Raw genomic sequence first — 25201 nt, 5'->3', positions numbered from 1 at the left:
ATTCCTCTTCAACAAAACTTGTTCATCAGCTACAGGATATGTATTTGACAATTTAAGCCTGACTTAAGGTAATGTCACGATTATAAAATCCAGCAACTATACTATTCAGGAATTTTTTCAAACATATATAATTCTGGAATGCGTAATTGGTATATAGAATATATTATATTATATAATACATGTATAATTTCGTAATATTTTAAGATTAAAAAATAAATAATATCATGTAAATTATAAAGCAAAAATGTTTGCTCTAAAAACTAATAGGATTATAAAAAGTTTTAAATTATTAAATATCTAATGATTTGATTCAACTTTTAAATACCCTTAAATGATTTTTACATATCAAATTTTAGTGCATAATAGTTTTTATGGTCTTCCAGAACATTTTATTAAAACGTTATCCGTACCAATTAATCAATATCTGAGTCAAATGGATAAGCCGCATTGTTATAACAATTTTTATCGAGGTGATTCTTTGTAATTTAAAGTTGGATGATGCATAATATACTAAAATAAAGACACAAAGTCTTTCATAGCGACCAGCTTCAAGAATATTACATTAAATGTTTAAATAATTTTGTTTTCGCCATACTTAATAGAATTATGTTTATTTTCTAATTATCCAAATATAATTGCTAATGGCTATTTTATATAAACATACCTAAGCTATCAAAAAATAGTCCAACTATGTTACAATTAAAATTGAATAAATTTGGTATAAGTTTGGAATAAGTAGTAATATTGACTTTTTCCTTTGCATTTTTTAATTTTAATTCATATTTTTCTACAAAAATTTTTATACCATATACCATATACCATAAATTTTTTTATTAAATTTTGATATATTCTATATAAATTAAAATTTCTGCTTAAGATTCGTTGACATGTCAAAATATCGTATTTCAAAAACCGTAACGATTTATTGTAACAATACAATAAACTTTTTACATCTTAGAAATACATTTCAAGTCAAGTCCAAAAATAGAGAAGTTATTATTGAATGGCGATTTACAAAATAAGAAATCGAAAAATTCATGTACATCTAATCACGATACTAAATATTCATTACCAATCATATAATTATAGAAGAGATATTTAGAGTAACGCAGTGTTCATCCTCCGCATTTTACTTTGCATCGACAAAAATATCAAATATACGAGATATAGTTAAATATCAAACTTGTAAAAAGTTAGACTTTATAGTTTTTTAACACCATATTTCATATTCCAATGCATATCTTTATATGCATGCTTTATATGCATCATATTTCCTTTTCCAATGCATAAATATTATATTTTATTAAACTGATATCCATACATGCATAATATAATTTATCTCGTATTATTATTTTCAAATATGCACAATATAAGTAAATTGAGTTCCGTAAAAATACAATATATATTCTGAAATTTTCGATTAATTTTTTATATACTTACGAACATAAATTAAATGAGATCTACATATTTATATTGTTATATTTTCTTGTTAAAAGTTAAAATAGAAAATAAATGTTTAATTAGTAAATAAAGCATATTCCGTTTAAAGTATATAAAAGTAAAAATATTAATAATTATATTAAAAAATATACATTAAAAAATATCTACAAATTTATAATATACATTCTTGCTGATAAAATGATTTATATGTACATTATTAATATTATTATATTTAAAATATTTAATTTTCAATACATCGTATTGTATTCGTCATTAAAAGTGAAGAAGCTTGGACAACTATTGCGCATGTTTCACTCAGTGCACTCTACTATCACTGATTAAAACTGTGTTTTGAGATCACTTTAACAGTTGGTATTAGCACTCAAAATGCTAAGAAAACGAATAAGTGAATATTGAATATTTTGATAGTAAATTGTATAAATTTATAAGTTCTTACGACAAATCACAATATAAAAACATTGCAGGTGAAGTGTATAAAATATTTTTAACTTAAATTTTAAAATACGTACTTTATATCAATTAAATTCTTTTTTATACATAAACATAGCATACATTTTTTTTAAATGTACAAAGTATTTACGCATAAAGTATGTAGTCAATTAAAATAAATGATTAATTATTCCTGTTGAAGATTAAAAATAAATAGAGATGTTATTTCTTTATTTGCATAGAAAACAGAAATAATATAGAAATATGTTTGGTATAATTTTATGTATTTCAAAGAAAATATATAGATAATATATAGATAATGAATTAGCTTTACATATACTCGTCTTTTATTCATTCGTAATATAGGTAGTTCAAAGCAAAAAAGTATATGTGAATACTTTTTTGAAGACTTATAAGTTATGTATTTTAAAGAAAAACTTTTACAGAAGCAAATAAATATGTAAACTTATATTGCAGTTTTAAAATTAAAATAAGTACAAATATACTATTAATTTCTCAAATAAAAACAAAAAAATTAGTTTTTATTTATATGTTTAATTAATACGAACTTAAAAGTTTTTAGAAAATTTATATATACATATTAATTTGAGGCTATGATATGATAAAAATAAAATTTTATATTTCAGCTTATAATTTTTCATAATTTATAATTTAAGCTTATTGTGGAATCGGATTATATAATTTATAATTACATATTTATTTTGTCGTATTTATAAACTATATACACAATTTTGTTTTTATTCTTCAATTAATATTTATAATATCATAATACTTATAATTGATAATATAAATAATATTAATTTTTTATTGAAATACATTTCTTTTAACTTTTTTAATAATCATTTTATTGAAATTATTAAAATTGTATATTTTATACATATAACATTAATAGTACCATTATATGTCAAGATATGAAAGTAAAGTATTAAATACTTAAGATAATATTTATATTCTTATTTATAAAATCTTGCATGTCCACACATTTATGATTTATATTTACGAAATCAAACAATTATTAAATTCTTACAATTAAATATTTAAAGCTTTCAAAAAAATTGATTTTAAACGATTTAAATTTGGTTTTAAATTTGATATTTCAATTAATAAAATAGTATACAATTAAATATTTAATAATTTAAGTTTATATCTTTATTATTATAAATTAATAATTCATTATTTGACAATAAATTACTCAAAATTGTTATGAAAAATGTTACCAATCAGAGTCATAAAAATTGGACACAAAATTTATATGTTGGATTGCCATGGACATAAATAGTTTACCTTAAATGTAATACAAATCCATTAAAACTTTATTATATTCTTTGATTATTCTTATTCCTTATTTTTACATGTATTTTTATAATGTATTAAAATTTAGTTATATATGATATATATAATGAAATTTAATAAAAATATTATTTTTCTTTTGGGAATCAATTTAATTAATTATAATAATTTAATTATTATTAATTTATATTTCTTAAAAAGTACTAATAACAGACAAAATTTTGTACATTATTTCAACATGTAAAGTACTTAATTACTAATAGAAAATGTGAATAATTATTATTTGATTTCAGATTGGAATTGTAAAATTTTAATTGTATATTCAACTAGTGTATAATTTTGCATGATGTTTGGTCAACCAGGAAATCCTTCTTTTGGTAATTTAATTATTATTTGAACAAATTTTGTTTTAAAATTTTATATAAATTAATGTAATTCTTTCTTTGTTTGTATAGGATTCAATGCATCTGCACAAAATAGTCCATTTGGACAATCAGCTTTTGGTAAAACTATTGCAACTACAAGTTTTGGAACTAGTGCCCCACCAGTTTTTGGAAGTAACACATCTCTCTTTAGTTCAAAACCAGCAGGTTCGACTTCTGGTAATTTATTTGGAAATACAACTACTACTCCAACTTTTGGAGCAAGTACTGCAACACAGTCTTCATTTGGAGGTAATAATCTATAATCATTATATAGTTTGTATTTCAGTTTATAAAAAATATTATAATTTTAGGGTTTGGTGGGACAAATACAAACTCTACATTATTTGGAGCACAACAAAATGCAAACACAAATCTTTTTGGAACTAGTAATTCAACACCAGCTTTTGGTCAGACTAATAAACCTGCAACATTTGGATTTGGACAAGCAACTGGAACTAGTCTTTTTGGTCAACCACAACAACAAGTAACACAGCAAACTACACCCTTTGGCCAAACAACAGCCTCTGGAAATACAGGACTTTTTGGAACAACTTCAGGTTTAATAATATTTTAATAATGTTATTTATTACCTTTAACTATTATAATACAAAAATTAAATTTTGGGAACAAAATATAATTTGTGGATAATCAATATTATATAATTATAAAAAATTATAATACATTTGTTTTTTCAATCTACTAAGGCTACTCTTAGTTTTATTCACAAATACATATGTGTTTTTATAGGTATGAATAATTTTTATGAAAAAAAGGACAGAATTTATTAAATATCGTGTTATCGTGTTACAGTTCTTTTAGTAAAATAATTCAAATTCAAACTCATTATAATTCTAAACACATCATAATTTTGTAAATAGTTCTCACACAAAATAATATTTTGACAAAAGGTAATTGAAATCAAAAGTAATTTCTGTAAAATAACTTTTTTTCAGCTTGCATATAAATGGTATTACATATGAAAATAGGAATAATGAAATTTATAATGTTGCTCAGCAACTAGTTTTAAACTTACAGATTAAATTGAATAGAAGTTATAGAATGTATTTAAGTATAAGTTAACTATTCTGAAGAGTTTCTGCTGTGGAATTCAAATGAAAATAAAATTTTAAAACATACCTATATTATGCATTTATTGCAAATAAAACTCATAATTTATAATATTAAGACATTTGAGAATGTCTTAATAAACATAAAATTTTAAAAATAACTGGATATCTACATAATATATATTATATTGTAAAATATTTACTGACTGTTTTATTTTCCTCTATATTTTTTATTATATTTTGTCATGTATATTTGTAATATATTTTGTAGGATTTGGTACTGCAAATAATGTTACTGGAATTTCTGGAACATTAGTCAAGTTTAGCCCTGTCACTGGTACTGATACAATGGTTAAAAATGGAGTAACGCAAACTATCTCTACACGACATCACTGTATAACATGCATGAATGAATATGAATCAAAATCTTTGGAAGAATTACGTTTAGAAGATTATACGGCTGGACGCAAAGGTGTCACACAAGGTAAATAAATTTTTATTATAGTCATCATCATATTCTATTTTATTTCTATTTTAGGACAATCTCATACAATATTTGGTACAGCTACACAGGGATCTCCATTTGGCAATGTCGGATCTAATAGTAATATTGCAAACTCTGGTTATATTATATTTTGTATAATCAAACGATATAATTCAAGTCCATGAATTTTAAATGAAAAATCTATTCATTTTTAGGATTTGGAGCAATAACAGGTGGATTTGGTAATGCAAATCAATCCGGTAATACTGGACTATTTTCTAAACCTATAGCAAGTTTTGGTGTTCCTTCTACTACTTCAAGTGCTTTTGCCTTTAATTCAACAACGTCTTCAAGTCTCTTTAATGCTCAATCTAAGCCATTTGGAGCTACAGCAGCAACACCTTTGTTTGCAGCTAATAATACAACCTCCACACCAGGAAGTGCCTTTGGAAATATAAATACTCAGAATACTGGATTTGGCACAACTTTTAGCTCTGGTCAACCAAATCAAGTATGTAACTCAAATTAAATTAGCTTATATTATCTGTATATAAATTAACTATTGAAAATGTATTAAAATTCTTTATTTTTAGAGTATAGGATTATACGCTCAAAATAAACCTGCTTTTAATATGCCGTTATCAACTTCATCAAATTTTGCATTTGGTCAATCATCAACAACAAACACTACCAACTTATTTGGCACAAAACCAATTGGAACTGGCTTTGGAACAGCTTTTGGTGGCACAGTAACTTCTCCACTACAGGGTGGAAATACAGGGTTTGGATCTGTATCAAACTCAAATCCATCACTTTTTACTAATTCTTTTAAGCCTGCAGGGCAATCAGCCGGTTTTACTTTCGGTAACGCTTCGAGCATTGCTTCTACAGGATTAGGTAAATATGATTTTTAATTTGTATTCCCATTATATTATTTATATTTTTGAACAATAAACTAGTTTATTAATTTTTTATTTACTTTTGAATTTTGTAATTACGAATATTTTAACATGTCAAACTTAAAATTTCTATTTTCTTCAAATCAAATAATTTTTATAATAATTATTACAATAAGTTTAACATATTGTTGAATTTAAAGCTCGAAGTTGAGAATAAATTTCACAAATATCTACTCATATGCACTAAGTAAAATTTTAGCTTAATAAAAAATTCAGGAGTCTACTGTACACTGGTAAATAGATAAAAGAAATTAAAGATGTTGAACAAGATTTTTAATTTACATACAATAAATATTTTTTATTTAAGAAACTTAATCAGTGGATTTTATTTAATTTTTGTTATTGATCTTAAACCTAGTACTGCAGTTTTCTACTCTTTATTTTTCTTCTTTTTTCACTTTCTCTATTTCTACTGTGCCATTCATGCCATATAATTCAACTTTCATTTCTTGAATATTTACTTGTAATTAATAAACAGTTTTTTTATATTAAAATCAAATGTAAAATGTAAGAAGTAAAATTAATAAATTAAAAAATAAAAGAAATAGAATAATACATTTTTTAAAAGACATTTTATTAGATTAATGACAGAATTAGTAAGTTACTTTTAAATATAAATGTAAAATTAACTTTATATTTAAAGTTCTTATAATTATGAAGACTTATTTATCAATATTGATTAATAAAAGTTTTATTGCTTACTATGAATTCAATTAAATGTTTTAACAAATACCCAACCTTTAATTAAGAAAAACCTTTGATCTTAGGCTCTTCTGGAACTTCATTGTTTAATACTTCAACTAAACCCAATCTTTTTGGTAATGCTGGTACTACTACAAGTTTTAATACTACAGGAACCTTTGGATCCTTACAAAACTTTGGATCTGCTGGTAGCACAGTTTCAGGACTTGGTACAAATTTATTTGCACCTGGGTGAGAACTTTGATAAAATAATCATATTTAATTTGAGATATCTTACATTGAATTATTTTAATAGAATGTGCATTAATAATGTTCACCATAACACTGGTCCAGTACCTGTTCACCAACAAATTTTAGCATTGGTTTCAGCACCATTTGGAGATTCGCCTTTATTAAAAAATCTGTTACCTGTATGTATACAAAATAATTTTCTATTTTGTTTATTTTTTGTAAAGAATTTTCAATTTTTACAAATATACTTTATATAATCAAGCAATGTATGAATTATATAAAACTTTGTATATAATAATACATAAAAGCATTAATCAAGCTACTTAAATTAAAAATAATTCAAATTTCAACAAAGTTTCTTTTTTATAATATACTAGATATTAAAATAATATAAGTTATAAAAAGCAAAAATTAATATAAGTAAAAACGAATAATCTAACAATTTAAATGATAGTTAATAAATTTGTTTAAACAAATATTAACGTTTGAAATATTAAATTTCTATTTATTCATTTATTTAAGCTTAATAGTGTGTACAATATATTTTTTTTGCATTAATTAATTTAAAGGATAAATGTTTTTATAACAACATGAAGTAACTGTAATTATAATATTTTGTTTATATTTTATTAAATTGAATTAAAATTTATTTATATTTGTGTAAATTAATGCCTTATAAAGGCATTTTTTAATTGAATAATAAATAATTTATCATTTAAATAGCAAACATAGTTGCTATTGATATTTTTTCTAATATTAGAGATACAAGTTATCAACATTAAGATATTTGCATTATTAGGCAATTATCGTAAATGTACAACTAAAAGCATTTGGTATAGATATAAATTATCATTTTTATACAATAATATAAATATTATGAATATAAAATATTCTAAGTTCTCATTTAATAATTAATATGTATTATAAAGCATATCCCATATAGTTGATGCCACAAAAAGCATAGCTAAGCCTATTTTTACTGTATACTATAAAATAATATAATCATATTTATTATATTATATCTTATTTATTATATTTATTATAAATTTATAATATTACATATGGCATTATATTTTCATCTTCCAGGCATCAGGAAAAAGTGAGCAGTTTTTAAAACCATCAAATACTGTGACTAAAGCCTTAAACAATCCACATTACAAGATAATAACAAATAACAATGCTACAAAATTGAAACCTAAACTTGTTACATGTGTTCCTTTGTCAAAGGTATATTTCTTTAATAATTTCAATTAAGAATAAATAAAAATAATTTAATAGAATATTATACATTTCTTTATTAACATTTGTCTAGATAGAATATCTAGTACTATATGATATACTATATGATTATATATTTTAAATAAGTTAATATAGTTACTTTTCATTCTTAACACATTTAATTGTAATATTTTTAAAATATTTCAAATATAATAAAATAATGAATCCAATTTCTAAATAATTATTATGTACAAATTCATATTATTCTATTAAATAACCTTAATAAATTTAATAAAATTAATTATGGCACATAAAAAAATTTACACAAATCCTATAAACCGTTGAAATTTTCAAATCGTCAAATTTCGTGTATAGTTTATTCATCTGGTTAGTTCCAAGAATAATGATAATTAACTACTAAAGAACTTTTAGATATTTTTATATTATATGAAAATAATTTCTGTAAGTATAAATCCCATAAGAATTGGTATTAAACAGTTTATACTGCTTTTATCATCATCAGGATATATTTTACTTAACAAATAAATTACTATTTTGTACTATAATATAATATTTGCTACATTATTATAAATGTAACAACACTAGAATATACAGTACATAACTATATTGGCTATGAAGGGTATCGTTATATTATACAAAAATCAATCTTAATTAAAATATTTAATGGACAAAATTGAATTTTGTAATGAAATACATACAAAAAAAATGTTAACCATATGATTTAAATTTAGTTCATATTATACATTAAGTAATTAGAATAAAATAAATAAATTAATAAATTGGATTTAATGAAAATATAAAAATTAAAATTTATATTACATAAAATAATTTGTTAATGACTTTAGATTAAAATCATTTTAATTTTTGACGAAACTTAACAAAACAAAAACCATATAGTAAATGTTTTACAAAATAAAATTAACAAATATTAACAGAGTATTTTATTTAGCCAATAAATAAATTTTTCCATAAATTTTTAAAATCATAGTATATTTATTTAATAATTTACTTTTAAAAGGAATCAATAAAAATTGTATTAATATATCAATTGAAGTCCCAAAAAAAAGATTGATCAGAAAATTGCTTGTAATTAAATATTTATTAAAAATTAACTTAAAAAATAATTTCTAGCGAATTTATCTCTGAGCATTAAAGATTGGTTTTGATTAGTTCCGGAATCACATATTTTAATATTATCTCATGATTAACTTCTGAAAGAACAAAATTTATCACTAGAATTGACTAGATCACTGTATGAATGTAATTACTTTAATTTTAAATAAAATATAATAGTATTAATTTTTCGATTTATGATTAATTAAAAATATCATAAAATAGGTTATATAAAATGTTTTATATTTTCTATAGAATATCGTTGTATCAATTAAATTATTTGTGTTTAAGTCGACCAATTTGTATATGATCATTCATATGGTTTGAACAAAATCATATCGACAATCGTAGATTTGAAATGAAAGTAGGAGCAGTGAAAATCAGTATTTAAGATATATATATATCAAACAATTTCGTTCAAATTAAATTTTATATCTAAAATTAATTTTTTACAAATAAAGCAAAGATAAATTTTTATTTAAATATGTATCCTTTGATTATCTAATATCAGCATGTTCCTCAATTGTATTTTCTGGGAACCAATTGACAACAATTGAATTTTTAAACAATTATTTACTAATTAAATAAGTTACATTTCATATTTTGTTTTTCTGTCATTACTTATTACAGCGTGAGAATTTCGAGTAAATATATATTCCATGCTAAATTGGTCTTCTCAATCATCAAATCGCTATAAAAATAAATAAATCGTTAATTTATTAGTTGGTAATTAACTATTTGAATTGATTCCTAAATATTTATTAATTGTGTTAAGATATGTAAAATTGCTATTATGCTTTGATGGTAAGTTAAATTATTTCTTTAATTCTCTCACAAAATCCAATTAAATATAGCTCGTACTGCAGTATACAAATAAATAGTGTTATATTATTCGATGACAAAAAATATTTTGTCTTTTTTATATATACTGACGAAAGACGTATTTTAGTTGACTTTGTTTAAGTACTTTAAATCATATGTATCGTAAATGATCGTGCAAACATTTTCTTACATTAGTACTATCGCAAAGTTCGTACAAGGCATAAACTATACATATGTTCTATATAGTGTTAATAAAAAATAATAGTCTAAAACATGCCATAATTAAGGTCGTTATTTAAATAAATCTTCTTTTCAGAAATCTGTTTTCGATGGACTTGAGGATGAAGATCCATTATTAGAGGCATTTCAACCTCGACCAAATACAAAGCGTTTAGTGTTGAGGCCAAAATTAAACACGTTAATTGATCAATCTGATAAAAGTTCGAAAACTGATTGTAAAAATAATTTAGCTCCTGTTAATCAACAAACTGATAAAGAAAATAAAATTGAAGAAACTAATAGACTTCCAAGTGATCGACGATCTTCTAATTCTTGGTTAAAAACTAGTTTTCCGCGAAAATCCAAAATTATCGATGAAGAATTCTCTGATCAACTAACTGGATATTCATCTACATCTGAATTACCAACAGCAGCAATAGAATTGGAAAATACAGTTACAGAACTACGATCAGCAATAAGATCTGAAAATGAATCAAATATACTAAATAATTTACCAATAACAGGGATAGCAGAATTTAATACTGCTACAGATAAAAGTAGTCATGATTCAAGCATTTATGAAAGTCAAGCATCTGAAACTGATGAAATATCAAACTTGATACAGCTAGATGAGTCAACGAATAAAGCTAACATAAAACTTCAACGTTATGGATATTACACAATTCCATCTCTCGATATCTTATACAAATATGCTAATGATAAAACTTGTATTGTACCTCATTTTACAATTGGTCGTAAAGGCTACGGTAATGTTTATTTTCCAGATTCTTTTGATATTTATGGATTAAACTTAGACGAAATAGGTAAGGCATAAAACAATATTTACGTTAAAATTTCACGCTTTTAACCAATAGCTATTGTTTAAATAATATATATTTAAATATTTTTAGAATATGAATACATATTGATATTGAATAACTTTCAGAGTTTCAATTATAAACTTAGTCTTTTTATACATATTAGAAGTACATTGATTTCAAGAAATAAATTTATCAAATTACAATCAATCAGTATATTTAAGAATGCATTTTTAAAGAATTTTTCTGTCTAACATTATTGATAGTAAACTTGTTTCCTAATCATATTTTCAAATATAAATATTTCTAAATATTTATTTTTTAACTAAATTTCTTATGTAATGTAAATAATTCTGTAAAAATTATTATCATTCGTTTATGAATTAGTACATCATAATAATATTCAAACTGACTTAATAAACGATTTTAATACGATAATAGTAAATACAATCGTATAATTGATATTGTTACTATTTTATTATAGCTTATTTGAAAACTGAATTGTCTTTTAATATATATTATGTTACATGAAAATAATTAACACGAATTCAATAATTAATAATTATATATTTAGTTAATATGGCAAAGAGCTGTATGATGTAACTAAACAATTTCTATCAGTATTACTAATTTAGTTTTATATGTAATTTAATTTAATGAATTATACAATATTTCAGAAATATTTTTTAATATTATTTTATATAAAAAAAAAAATTGCTCAATATGCGTCTTTCAATAATCAAATAATAATATAAATAAAAAAAAATCATATAGAAATAGTATTTTCATAATGGTTTCATAAATATTCATATAATCTGAATTAATAATAATAAATCAATTTAAAAAATGTAACTTAAATCAAATTAAATCGTCATTATATTGAAATAGTAAAATAAAAATCCATATTTCTAAGAATTTAGAACTTAGCTATGGAACTACGATAATATAACTATAATTTATACAAACCTTGATTGTACATAATTTGATGTTGCTTCATCTTTTATCATCTACTACTTAACGCGAGTGTACCCTTTCTTGAAAAAATAGCTACATTTTTATGGCAGATTGTACTACAAAGGTGATAATTTCATACGATAATAATAGCATTGATACTATATACTCCAGAATACGTTTAACTTCAATTATTTAATCCCCATTTTGTCATAATTCCTTATTAACGGCGACGTATTTTAATTATACTTTGTACATATTTCTATACTAAAAATCTCTAATTAATGTATATAATTAACAGTAAAATATGTAGACTTACATTGGTTGAATGATCTATTATTATAATATTCGATACATATTAAAATACTACGCAAAAATTTGATATAGATAGCGATATGAAAGTTGGACTAAAAAACAAAGAATTTCGTATGAAATAGAAGGATGGAAGAGTTAAATAGAAAAACATGTATAAAAATGAAAGTACGAGTTAATTAAGATTTTATTATTTTCTGAATTATTCTTAATTTATAATAAATAAAACATATACTTATGAAAAATAATTAATAATAATTCCCCACGCCTGTATAATTAACTTATATAAATTATTACATAATTGAAAATAAATGTATTATTATATTAATATATAGGAAATAAATGTAATTATTTAACTTAATTAAAATTATTTATATATTATGAATATTAACTTTTAAATTAAAATTTAAAAAATTTCATTAAAAAAATAAATATTTTAGTTCACTTCAGGCATAAAGAAGTTATAATTTACCCAGATGATAATGTGAAACCTCCTATTGGACAAGGATTGAACCGAAAGGCTCAAGTAACATTGGATCGTGTTTGGCCTCATGATAAATCTTGTCACGAACCTATTACTGATCCAAAACGTTTAATTGAAATGGATTATGAAGGAAAATTAAGAAGGGTTTCTGCTAAGCATGATACAAGATTTTTAGAATATAGACCTGAAACAGGTTCATGGGTTTTCAAAGTAGATCATTTTTCTAAATATGGTTTAAGCGATTCTGACGATGATGAACCTACTCTTGAAATGAATCCGGATTTAAAGAAAATAAAAAATGATTATAAAAGTAATGATAAATTATGTGGCAAAAATACTACTGAAAATATTCAATATGTAGAATCAGATGTACAAAATTTAGATAATGAAATTATTTCATGTAATTTTATGCTACGACAGTCTAATGGTAAGTTGATATATTTAGTAATATAACTATATAACATTTAATAAGCAATGTTATTTTTTCTTTAAAATTTATATTATTTATAATAAAAATGTAGTGATTGTATAGAAAGAAGAGACAATTAAGAGAATTATTGTAAAAGATGTCAATTGTGTCCTGTATGGTAGAATTCATGTTTAGACAAGAAAAATAATCATTAATAAAATATATAATGATCGATAATGTGCATCTAGTATACTGCATGAGAATCTTAAATCTATCTTAAATCTAAAACCTATAACCTAGTTATTACTATTCTTTCAATTTCAGACTATAGTGTATAATATATTTTCTCTATCATTATAATACCGTGGAAATGTTACAAAATGAAAAACATGTATTTTATCTGTAATAAATAATTTTCCTTTTTTATCTGCATTAACTCACTTTTATTCCTTAACGATATAAACGATAATTTCATTAATTAATCAGTAGCAGTTCATAAATTTTATTTAAATCAATATTTAAAATTAAATAGTTGAAACGAAAGTATTTTGTGTACAAAAAATATTAAAGCAAAAGCCCCATCATATTAAGAGATAATATTGAAACGATTATCCTGAAAAACCAACATATAAGAATATTATTAAATATGTAGAAAATTGTTTCTTATACCAATAGTGTCAAATTGAGAAATTACAGTATAGCCTCGATATGATGTTATTTTATATAATGAAAATTGCATTAAAATTTCTCAGAAATTATTTAAAATAATTTCCAAATATGATCAAAATTAAGAAACCCAAAACTAAAGCCTATGTATTTGTACATTAAACAGAATGTAACGTTGAAAAGCATTACACGCATGATATAAAATCACGTTGTAGACATGCTTCACAAGTAAGGTTGAATAGATAACTAAACTCCAAATCGTCTCGCTACATGACAGTGACAAGCATAAACTAACCAAAACTGACTGATACCGTAAAAAATAAGAACAATAAAATTACTTAATAACTTCTATTTTATATGTTCACCCCTTATTATTCTATCTAATACCATTATTAACTTACTCGCATTATGCTGCAGTCAATAATTGGATGAAAACTAGCTGAATACTCAGTACCAAAATAATTTTTGGAGTTTTACTAAGCCAACCACATCCGCTAATTGATAAAAAAGATTATTTTTGAGAATTATAACATAATCATGATTACTGTTTGAAATAGAAATATAAATGGTATCTTATATTGTAAATTATTAAAGCCAAATTCATTTAAATAAAAGAAATATAATGCCTCCTAAATTTTTGCTGAAGTGTAATGCGATTCAAAATATTTATTAATAAAAATTATTCAATTTAATTCTATTGCGAGTGAACACCCAAAATAGATTGTTATAAATACTATATATATTTTTTAAATAAAAATATAAAACTTCATGTATTTTATAATTCTATAGTTTATAAAATAAATTATTAATTTTTCTCTAGATGATTCCGAAAAACAATCATTCTGTAGTCCTACTACAGTACATGCTCATCTTGTGGGTACCGAGAGTCATAAATTGCAATTAATGAAAGCCAGTTTTTTTGAATTAGTTCATGATGACTTAGTTGAAGGTAAATTTAAAAATGATTTAGTATATATTTTTGTTTAAATACTATTATAATTTTTAGATGAACTTGACCATGAAAACAAGAAATGGTTTATTGGACAGAATAAACAAAGTACTGGAAACAATGACAATGATATTGAATTTCAAGAAAATACTATAAATTGTTCCGTTCTTCAATCAATAGCACGGCCATTTAATCATTCAAATTCTAAATCCTTAATAAATAAAAAGTTTGAATTAAATAGAGATTTAAACAATTTGAACGAAGAAATAAAATCCAAAAAGCTATTAGTTATACCTAACGTGTGTCCTAAAGTTACTGTTTTAAAATATCGACCGGGAATTACACCCTTCAATCGTTTTTTAAAAAACGAGAATCGATTTAAGTGTATAGCTGATATTGGTAAGTTTTTAAATCAGATATAACCAGAATATTTATAATATATATCTTGTAAATATCCAATTCCAAACTGAATATTAAAATAAATATTAACTAAAACACAAAAAAAATTGGCTATTTTTTAATAGATTTAATTTTAACATTTTATTACCGTGCAATAAATCTTATTTAAAAATGCTCCAACCTATGTTTATTAAAAATAAAGAATTTTATAGAGTTTAAAAAATATATACTTTAATTTCTGTACATATTGATTTACTTATAAACTATAATTCTTGTATAAATAAATATTGGTGTACCCAAAATCTACAAAAAAGTATTATAATATGGGAATAATACATTAATCAAGTCAGAATAATATGTTAAATTATCTGAAGTTAAAGTAAAATCCTGAATTTTGTTTCTATAAATTAAAATCCTTGTTTAACTGTAGATATAAGATCACCAATTAACTAATTAATTTGTTTTATATTTACTGCATCTCAAAGGAACGAGGAATAGCAATTAGTAATTGCAGTGCATGTAAATTTGATATAAATAATTAAAAGAATTAATTTCTAATACATATTTGATCATATTTCGTCATTTGTATGTAATTGTTCTTTCGTTTTTATTGGATATCAGAACGGTCTTTTCTGCATTAAACTATTATTGTTTTACCTAAGGCATGTAATAATATTAATGTGATGATTTTATCTCATTATGATGCATACGCGTGCATACGTGCATGTAAATACATGAATATTACAGTTTTATCGTTTTTCATTGTAAAATATTTAAACGATAAAATATTTGCCAAATTGTAATGAATTTATAATTAAAGTTAATATCGATTATAAGACTAATGTACATAAAATGTATTTCAGGTATTCAAATGGGTAATATTTTTAGACCCAGTTGGGGACCGCAATTAACGTTAATATCATTAAGTACACAACAACATGCTGCAAAAATTTGTCTGTATAATACAGTTGATCAGTTAGGATCATACATAAATGGTCGTCAATTTGATGATTTTACGTCAACGACTATTGTACAGCGCCTTCAAATACTTGGAGGTAGTAATTTGGAAAATAATTATATTCAGGCGTTTAAGGTTCATATTTTTATCTTTTGTGCTTCAAACTATACTGAATAATACTTTTAATATAATTTAAAATTATTTTATATCACAACAAAAGGCAACTATAGAAGGGCACTTGGATATTCAACTTCAATATTCAAATATTGAAGAATTTCAAGGTATTCCAATCATAACAGCAGCTACAGGCGAATCAAGTACATTTGCTCTAAATGCTCATAAATCTCTTTCCCAAAATATTGCAAGTCATTTAAAATCAGATTCATTAATAGGATACTTTTGTGATGTGTTGTGTCTCTGTGAATCGTTATGGGGCAAATTGACAGATTCTCACCATTTTGACAGTATGTTTATTTCATTAATTTTTTTATAAATATTAAATGTTATCAAAATTTTTAATTTCATAATGATACAGATAATAGCCATGAAATAGTAATGTTACGAAAAGACGCTTTTAGTGAATGGTTAAAACTTGTAACAGGAAAAATTGTCCAACGAGAAATGGCAACAATGGAAACAAATGATCAAATAATTTTTTCATTACTAAGCGGTACGTATATAATAATTTTTATACATTCCACATTTATATACAGTGCATTTTAATTATTTATTTATAATGCATTGATTAATTTTTTACTTTTTACTATAATTAAAACAATTGATTTAAGGGTATTGCTAAAAAATAAAATTCAAATTATTGTTTTTAAACATAATTTTAATATTTTTAATGTTATTGCATTCTCGAATTTATACAAAGAACCAGTAATCGTATTTTTCTTTCAAATATAGTTGCAACAAATGCTTACGATTACGTATTATTTTTTAATTTTATACTTTATTTACTGGAGTTGTTAAATTTCTTAAATACACGTGTCTCTTACAACTTTATTTGTTATTGCTTTATTATCTTATTTACCACAGGTATTGTTGCATCTTTTAATTGTATACTTATTTTTTATTGATACTACTTTATGAACGTAGGTAAGCATAATAATTACGATAGAGTTTGTAAGTATATGATAAAGCTATAAGTCTATTTATTATATTTATAAATATATCTATTTGACATTGAAATTATATAAAAGGTTTAAAAAAAGGTTTGTCAATTTGCGTTTGTTTCGAATACGGAATGTATTTGAATCATAAAATCTAAAAAATACAAACTTCTAAATGCGATTCTCATTATACGTAGTAATATGTTAATTTAAAATTTAATACATATTTTTAATTAAGACATTTAAAGAATAATAAAAAATACTTATATTTGAAAAAATATTAATTTACGAAACTATTACTATAAATTGAAAAATATATTTTCAAATCTTTCTTTAATTATTTTTTTCTTATAATTTTATTACTATATACAGTAAATAAATAAAAAGCGTTATTACATTTTATAAACATTAAAGTTTAAATATAATATAATATTTGAGACCTTTGCAATTGGGTATTCTATTATTCATTTATCTATCATGATCTAACATTGATGTATATGCATTTAACCAAATCTCAGATGAATCAATTTCATCTTAACAACTGGATCATTATCTATAATTCTTATAAATTATATATTGTGACATTTTCATTAAATACCTACCATAATTCCCTAAAAGTACTGCAGTCGATATTTTCTTATTCTAATTTTAATACTTTAGTTCATATACATATGTAGGGGTATTTTAATTCACTACGATAGAAAATATAAAATAAACCAAATATGATTTTATTTATTTACAAATATTATTTATAAATATTATTATTATTATTTATTTACAAAAATTATTTATAAATATTTATTTTTATTTACAATCACATCAAACATTCAATATTTTTTTTCAGTGGTGTCATTAGGGTGAATGTTGAATAGTCTAACAACATTCAAATCCCATGAATGAATATTTGTTGTACTCATTAAAGATCTCTTAATTTTAATTTTAAATTATTAAGATTGTTTGTGAAATATTGCAACTGTTAAATATTAAATTAATTTTACATATTTAAGATTAACGGATAACTGGCAAAATTGCAAATTCCTTGCTCAATATAAATATTCATTCAGTTTTTTATCAACTCTAAGACTAAATGTATAATATCTTAAATAAATTTCCTTGTTTTTATAGTTCAAAATATATATTAGTAAACATTTATTAACATTTTTCTTTTAATTAATATTATTCAAAAATATGCTATATCATTGTTATCTATAATATACATATTTTTTTTAATTTATAATAGCAAATAAATTAAAGGAAGCTTGTAATGAAGCATTAAAAGTAGGTGATCATTGCCTTGCACTTCTGTTATCTCAATTAAGTGGAAATCTAGCAACACGTGAATTAATTAAACAGCAAATAAAACTTTGGCAAAATACTAATGTTGATAGAAATCTTACAACACATCGATTGAAATTGTTTATGTTAGTAGCTGGCATACCTATTATTTGTAGTAATAATGAAACCATTAATGTTTGTGAAAATTTGGATTGGAAACGTTCTATGGCAATTCATTTATGGTTTGTTATAAATTCAGGTTATTTATTTTTTACATAAATATATTGCATAAATTTTAAAAATCAATAAATTTAATTTTAGGTACATTTCTCATCCCACAGCTTCTATCACGGATGTTTTAGATCTTTATGAAGCTTCATTTTTAGCAACACCAACAACGAAATATACTAAAACTCCTCGACCCGAATATTTTGAGAATGAATTTAAAACTGAAAATATCAATGGCAAAAAAATATATGATTTATGCTATCATTTATTGAAACTTTATTGTACAGGAAATTATTCATTGGAAGCAATATTAAATCCTCAAACTTATACACATGATCCCCTTGATTATAGATTAAGGTAACTTTATTTCATAAATAATTATTGTGAATAATATATAATTTTTTGTTACTTGTTTTTTTAGTTGGTTATTATTACAATCACTAAATGCATTAGGATATATGCATATATCTGAACACGTTGTTGATCTAATACATGCTAATTTTGCAACACAATTAGAAACATTTGATCTCTGGCATTGGGCTGTTTTTGTTGTTTTACATTTTAAAAATCCTGATGTAAGATATAAAGCTGTAATAGATTTACTTCTCCGTAATGTAAAATTGGAAAAAACGCCTGACTATATTGAACGCGAAACTTTTTTAAAAACAAAATTAAAAGTACCATTGAAGTGGATAAATCATGCCAAAGCTATTAAAGCTTGCTCAATGAAGAGGTGGATATATTATTATATTTAATACTAATTATAATATAATTGTAATGAAAATTATTATAGAAAATATCGTGTTAGAATTTTAAAAGAATACTCGATCATAAAATTGAAAAAAAATTTATATTTCGAAATATGTAATAATAATTTTGTTTAATCCAGTTCTTTATTACAGTTAATTGTAAGATATTCATAAATGATTGTTTTTGACAATTATGTTCAAATTATAAATCACTGTTTTAAAAAAATGTTTACTTTATATCTCACTAAATTATTATGGATCTCTTATATTTAAAATGATACGAATACTTATGTTGTATGTCAAATCGGTTAATATATGTTAAAAATTATTTTACTGGGCTGCTTGACTTTCAGTTCATTATCACTTCAATTTATAAATGAAAAATTTATATAATCTTATTAATCTGAAAATCAGTTATAAAATTGCAATTTAATTAAATATCAATTTAAAAAAAACGTAGAAATTTAAATTAAAATAAAAAATAAAAAATTAACGAATAACTCAAAATTCATTAGAATTTTTAAAAATTTGATTACTTATACAAAAAAATATTAAAACTTGTTATTTATTAATTGTTATAAATTGATCATAAAAATTATTAAATTTATAATGAAAAATAAGACAAATTTTTAATTCTATAAAAGATGAAAATATACATAAGTCTAATTTTATTATAAAAACTTGATTAATGACAAACACAATATGATATATTTATGTGGAAAAAATAATATAAATGGTATAAAACTGAAATCAATGGATAATATTGATTATTATTTACTATAAATTATGATTGGAAAAATAGTTACTAATGTAAAAAATATGAGATAAAAAATAATAATCTTATCTGTTATCTTGCTTCAAAACATTTAAAATAAAATAAATATTGATTTTGAGCAGCAAATCAACCAACAAAATATCTTAGGAATAATATCAAAACCGAAATTGAAAAAAGATGGTAATTTTTAATAAAAATTCGTTTCTGAATTTATATTCGTTATAGATTACGTGCTATAGAATAATTGTAAACTATGTAAAACAAATGAGTTTTTCAATATTTTTATTCAAAGTATAAGACATAATAATAAAACATGTGTATCTATATGTTTTCATTTAAAAAAATAAGAGAATAAGGGTTATTTTAATAATACAATCTTCTCTTTTTTAAAAAGTATCTAACAATATTAATTTAATAAATACACCAATTATTTGAGCTAAAACATTAATCTAATTTCAGTATAATCTTTAATATAAGAATGAATGATTTATCTCAAATTAAGAGTAAAAATAGAAAATTTTATAAAATGTAAAATACCTGGACAATATTTTAGAATATATATTATATTATGTATTTGGGAAATTGAAAAAATTGAAAAATGAAAAGGCTGATAAGATTGTATAAAAGTAACATATATCTAAACTTATTTGATATAAATTAGTAATTAGTACGATTGCAGTAATAAAGAAACAAATAATTTCTTAGCTAATGATATTATAGTGAGATCAAAAATACAAATTAGATATGTTACATATATAAGTATATATACTATAATTAAAATAAAGTTATTATATTCACTTTATGCTTTAGAAAAAATAGTTTATTTATCTATTAAAGCTAACAAAAACGTATAAGATTATTAAAAGAATCTAATTTTATTTTGAAACTTTATGAAGATAAAAAGAAATAAAAAATTAATATTTATTCGTATATAATGTATTAGAGAACTGCTCAATTACTAAATTCAATACACGATAATAATAGACGTAATCTTACAATATTAAAATAATAGGAAATATATATATATATTCATGATTCAAATAATATGTAAATTCAAAAAAAGTAATTGAGAAAATCTCAAATGATAATATTTTGAAGTAGCTAATAATTCATAAAATTCCTTCTTGAGTTCAGTACTTTATTGGTTAGAATTAAATACCTAAATTATAGAAATAATCAAAGTAGAAAAATTGATAATAAAATAAGTATACAAAAGTAAAGTCCGTATTATAAAAACAAATTGTTGAAAGTGTGGTAAAAGTTGTGTAACAATACAATTCTTCACGAATATATAAGAAAAGCTCGATATATAAAAGAACAAAATATAATTAATAAATGTTGAATTCGTTAAATATTCATTAAAATTCCTAAATCACTTCGTATAAAATATAAAAGCAAAAGGATAAAACTATTTCTAATCATACAAGAAGTTCTATATTTCACCCAAATTAAAAGTCAGTTTCCAAACATAATAATTTAATTTAAATGAGCTTTAGATAGTCAAAATAATATTATATACAGCAAATAATGAAGCGTAAGATAGATTTAAATTTTGTGCATCTAATAAAATGAATACATAGTAATCTTACATCATTACTATCAATATCAAAAACAAAATTTATTGAAGATTATGGTTACTCTATCGTTAAGAAGTAGAATAAATAAATGAGAAAATTTGAGAATTTGAATCTAAGCGACTCGTGCAGAAAAAAATCAGAAGGGTAGTCTGTCAAAAATTCAATAGATCGTGAGAATAATATTTTATGAAAAGGATATGCGCTTGTCAAATGTAGAAAACATTTATTGAATTACGTATAAATTACATAATAACATTATTACGACAGTCAATCAATTGCAATAAATCATATCATCATCATGTATATCATAATTAAAATTGAAATTTCTTTTTGAAAATTGGTTTTTATCTATTTTGAATTAAAATAAGGAATGATACACATAATAATTATATTATATATATTACATATTTTACATGCAAAGATACGCACGATAACTAAATAATTATTCTTTATTATAGAAGATGAAGAATTGGTAATATATAAAATCATATATTTTTATTTCAGGTATGGAGAAGCCGCGTGGTATTTTATTCATGCTCAGAATTGGAATAAAGCCCATGAAATTATTATGGAACATCTAGCTACTGAAGCTATCATTAACGGTAAATATTATTCCTTGATTATTAATTTCTTCAATATAGTTATTTTATATTATTATCATTAAGAAAATGATTGAAACTATTAATAAATAAAAATAAAAGTAAAGTCGCATAAAAATATGGACGTGCTGAAATAGTTAAAAATAACATTTTTTATTTATTTATTTTCACTTTTTGAATCAATACCATAATAATGATGCATATACACTATATATCGTAGTTCAATACAATAAAACGTATACGAGAATGTAGCATATGATTATCGTGTCAATTAATACAATTATATAAATTAGAGTGCTAAAATTCTGAAAAAATAAATATAAAAAGTATAACATAATCATTTTATATAAATATTTATGATAAGATAAGAAATGGTTCTAATTTTAAAAAGTTTAAAAATTTAAAAATTGTTTTCAATGCAAATATCATACTTGAGAAATATATAGAGAAATAGACGCCATATTATATAAAATGTTATTAAAATTTAATATTATGTAAAAAATTAATTTCAATAATTCGGTATAGAAAAAAAGATGCATATTTCATAGAACTTCAAAATTTCTTATAATTATCATTCAATATTGACCCTTATTTAATTAATATTATATTAAATTAATTGAAATTATATATATATAAGAATTATCTCTAATGAGTTAATCCAAAATTTATTAAACGTAAACAATATATTACTTATCCATGTGAAATGTACTGGGTGCAATAGTTTTGTATATATAATGAATAAATCTATTTAAATCTCGTATATGGGTTTTGTGTATCACACGTTATACTTCTTTAATTTTTAAAAATTGTCATACTTTTATAATTCTAAATTTCTGAAAATAAATATTACCTTAAACTTAAACCTTTTTTAATTTTATGTCATTCTTTGAATTTATGTCAAAAATATTAGAATGAATAACACGTTCATGAAAAAGTTGAAAATATTATATAAATTTATAGTAGATTATATCATTATTATTTTCATTATATTCATAGTAATAAGTAATTAATTATTATAGCATGAATGTGGAAACTTATAACTAAACAATACTAATATAATTAACATATTATATAACTTTCATTTACAATTCACTGAATTTCACAAGAATTCACTGAAAACAAAAAAGACTATAGTATAAATTTTACATATAAAATTACAGATATTTTTATTTAAAAAAGTATTTTGTATACAATCCATTCTTTATATTTATGTTAAAATATTTTATAATAATCATACTATTATATAGCTTTGAAGGAAACAGTATTGAAAAATATTTATATTATATATAATAAATTGATGAATTTATAAATTCTACAGTGATAAAATAAAGGAGCTTGATTACAAATAATGAAAGAAAAATAATAAAACGGAACCTATATTTTAAGTGCATATGACCCTTTTTATTGAAAATTATTGTAAAATATTTAATATGTAATATGTAATGTTATGTAACAATATTAAATATTTGTTTTAAATAAAATGTTTAGCGTACTATCTATAATATTAAGTATAATTTTATTATATACATTTTTTATACAGTAGCATAAAAAATCATGTTACAGAAAATCACGAATATTTACAATCTTTATTAAACCTATTGCTAAATACTAATTGTTACAATTCAATAAGTGGGTGGGCTCATCAAGGTCAATTACTTTTGGATTATTTAATAATAACTACCGAAGTAACAGAGTTATTGAATAATGGAAATATTTCAGATATAGGTTATAAACTAGAATTATTACAACCACAATTAACTTCTCTCTGTACCAAAATAACAGCATTTCCATGCCCCACGACAAAACACAGGTATAATTTAAATAATATTTTATTTTTATATTATAATTTTCTTATTTTATATAAATACAACTTGTTATTTATAGACTTTGTCAAGCTGAAATGGCAAAGCGAACATTGCAGTTAGCAAGGAGCTTATTAATATTGCAATCCAATGAAGATAACACTAGTAATTTTTTTGTTAATTTAATTTCTCAGTTGCCTTTACCAGAGGATTATGTTCAACAAGAACTTCGACCATTTATTAGTATTTGTGCTAGAAATATTATACAATAATTAAGTTATTATAAATTTTTTTAGATTTTATTTTCATATACAATTTTGACATAATTAAAGAAAAATAATCTAAATTAAAATAAATAATTGTAATAAAAAATTAATTGTAGAGAGAGTATTGTATATGGTCATTTGTTTAAAAAGTTAATTCATCTTAAAGCTTATAGTTTTCTATAAACCTTAAATATAATAATTTTTATTTTTAAGTACGTAGTTTAATACAATTTATTATAATATATAATCTTAAAATAAAAATTTTCTTGTCATAATGAAAATAAATGATATGATTAAATATATTTCAGAATAAAATATGCGACTTGTATTTTGTGATAGTAACATGTTTTTATGATTCTTTGATAAATAATGTAAGACTCAAAAGTGGATTGAAGTAATTTCAATAA

The 25201-nt window shown here is 22.1% G+C and overlaps 1 protein-coding gene across 1 annotated transcript; it reads left to right on the top strand.

The window, feature by feature from the left end:
- The first annotated feature begins 3540 nt into the window (after positions 1–3540).
- Positions 3541–24827, top strand: Nup98-96 (nuclear pore complex protein Nup98-96). The gene is made up of 23 exons (XM_011507468.1): positions 3541–3578; positions 3657–3875; positions 3938–4183; positions 4965–5177; positions 5232–5315; positions 5393–5688; positions 5771–6074; positions 6904–7069; positions 7134–7248; positions 8156–8296; positions 10560–11286; positions 12984–13454; positions 14923–15051; positions 15109–15450; positions 16314–16543; positions 16629–16872; positions 16944–17078; positions 18764–19040; positions 19120–19383; positions 19448–19759; positions 22632–22729; positions 24290–24536; positions 24611–24827. Exons 1-23 carry the CDS (start codon positions 3545–3547, stop codon positions 24798–24800), a joined length of 5484 nt encoding a protein of 1827 aa, XP_011505770.1. The 5' UTR covers positions 3541–3544; the 3' UTR covers positions 24801–24827.
- Positions 24828–25201: the final 374 nt, after the last annotated feature.

The sequence above is a fragment of the Ceratosolen solmsi genome, unplaced genomic scaffold (assembly GCF_000503995.2).
Source record: "Ceratosolen solmsi marchali unplaced genomic scaffold, CerSol_1.0 scaffold6, whole genome shotgun sequence".
NCBI lineage: Eukaryota > Metazoa > Arthropoda > Insecta > Hymenoptera > Agaonidae > Ceratosolen > Ceratosolen solmsi.
Note: the sequence above shows the minus strand (reverse complement) of the source record. Positions and strands in the feature narration are given on the sequence as shown.

Coding starts and splice junctions, on each gene's coding strand:
- Nup98-96 (XM_011507468.1), top strand. CDS start 3,545: ATGATGTTTGGTCAACCAGGAAATCCTTCTTTTG. Junction 15,052..15,108: donor TCATGATGACTTAGTTGAAG/GTAAATTTAAAA, acceptor TATAATTTTTAG/ATGAACTTGACCATGAAAAC. Junction 19,384..19,447: donor CCCCTTGATTATAGATTAAG/GTAACTTTATTT, acceptor TTGTTTTTTTAG/TTGGTTATTATTACAATCAC.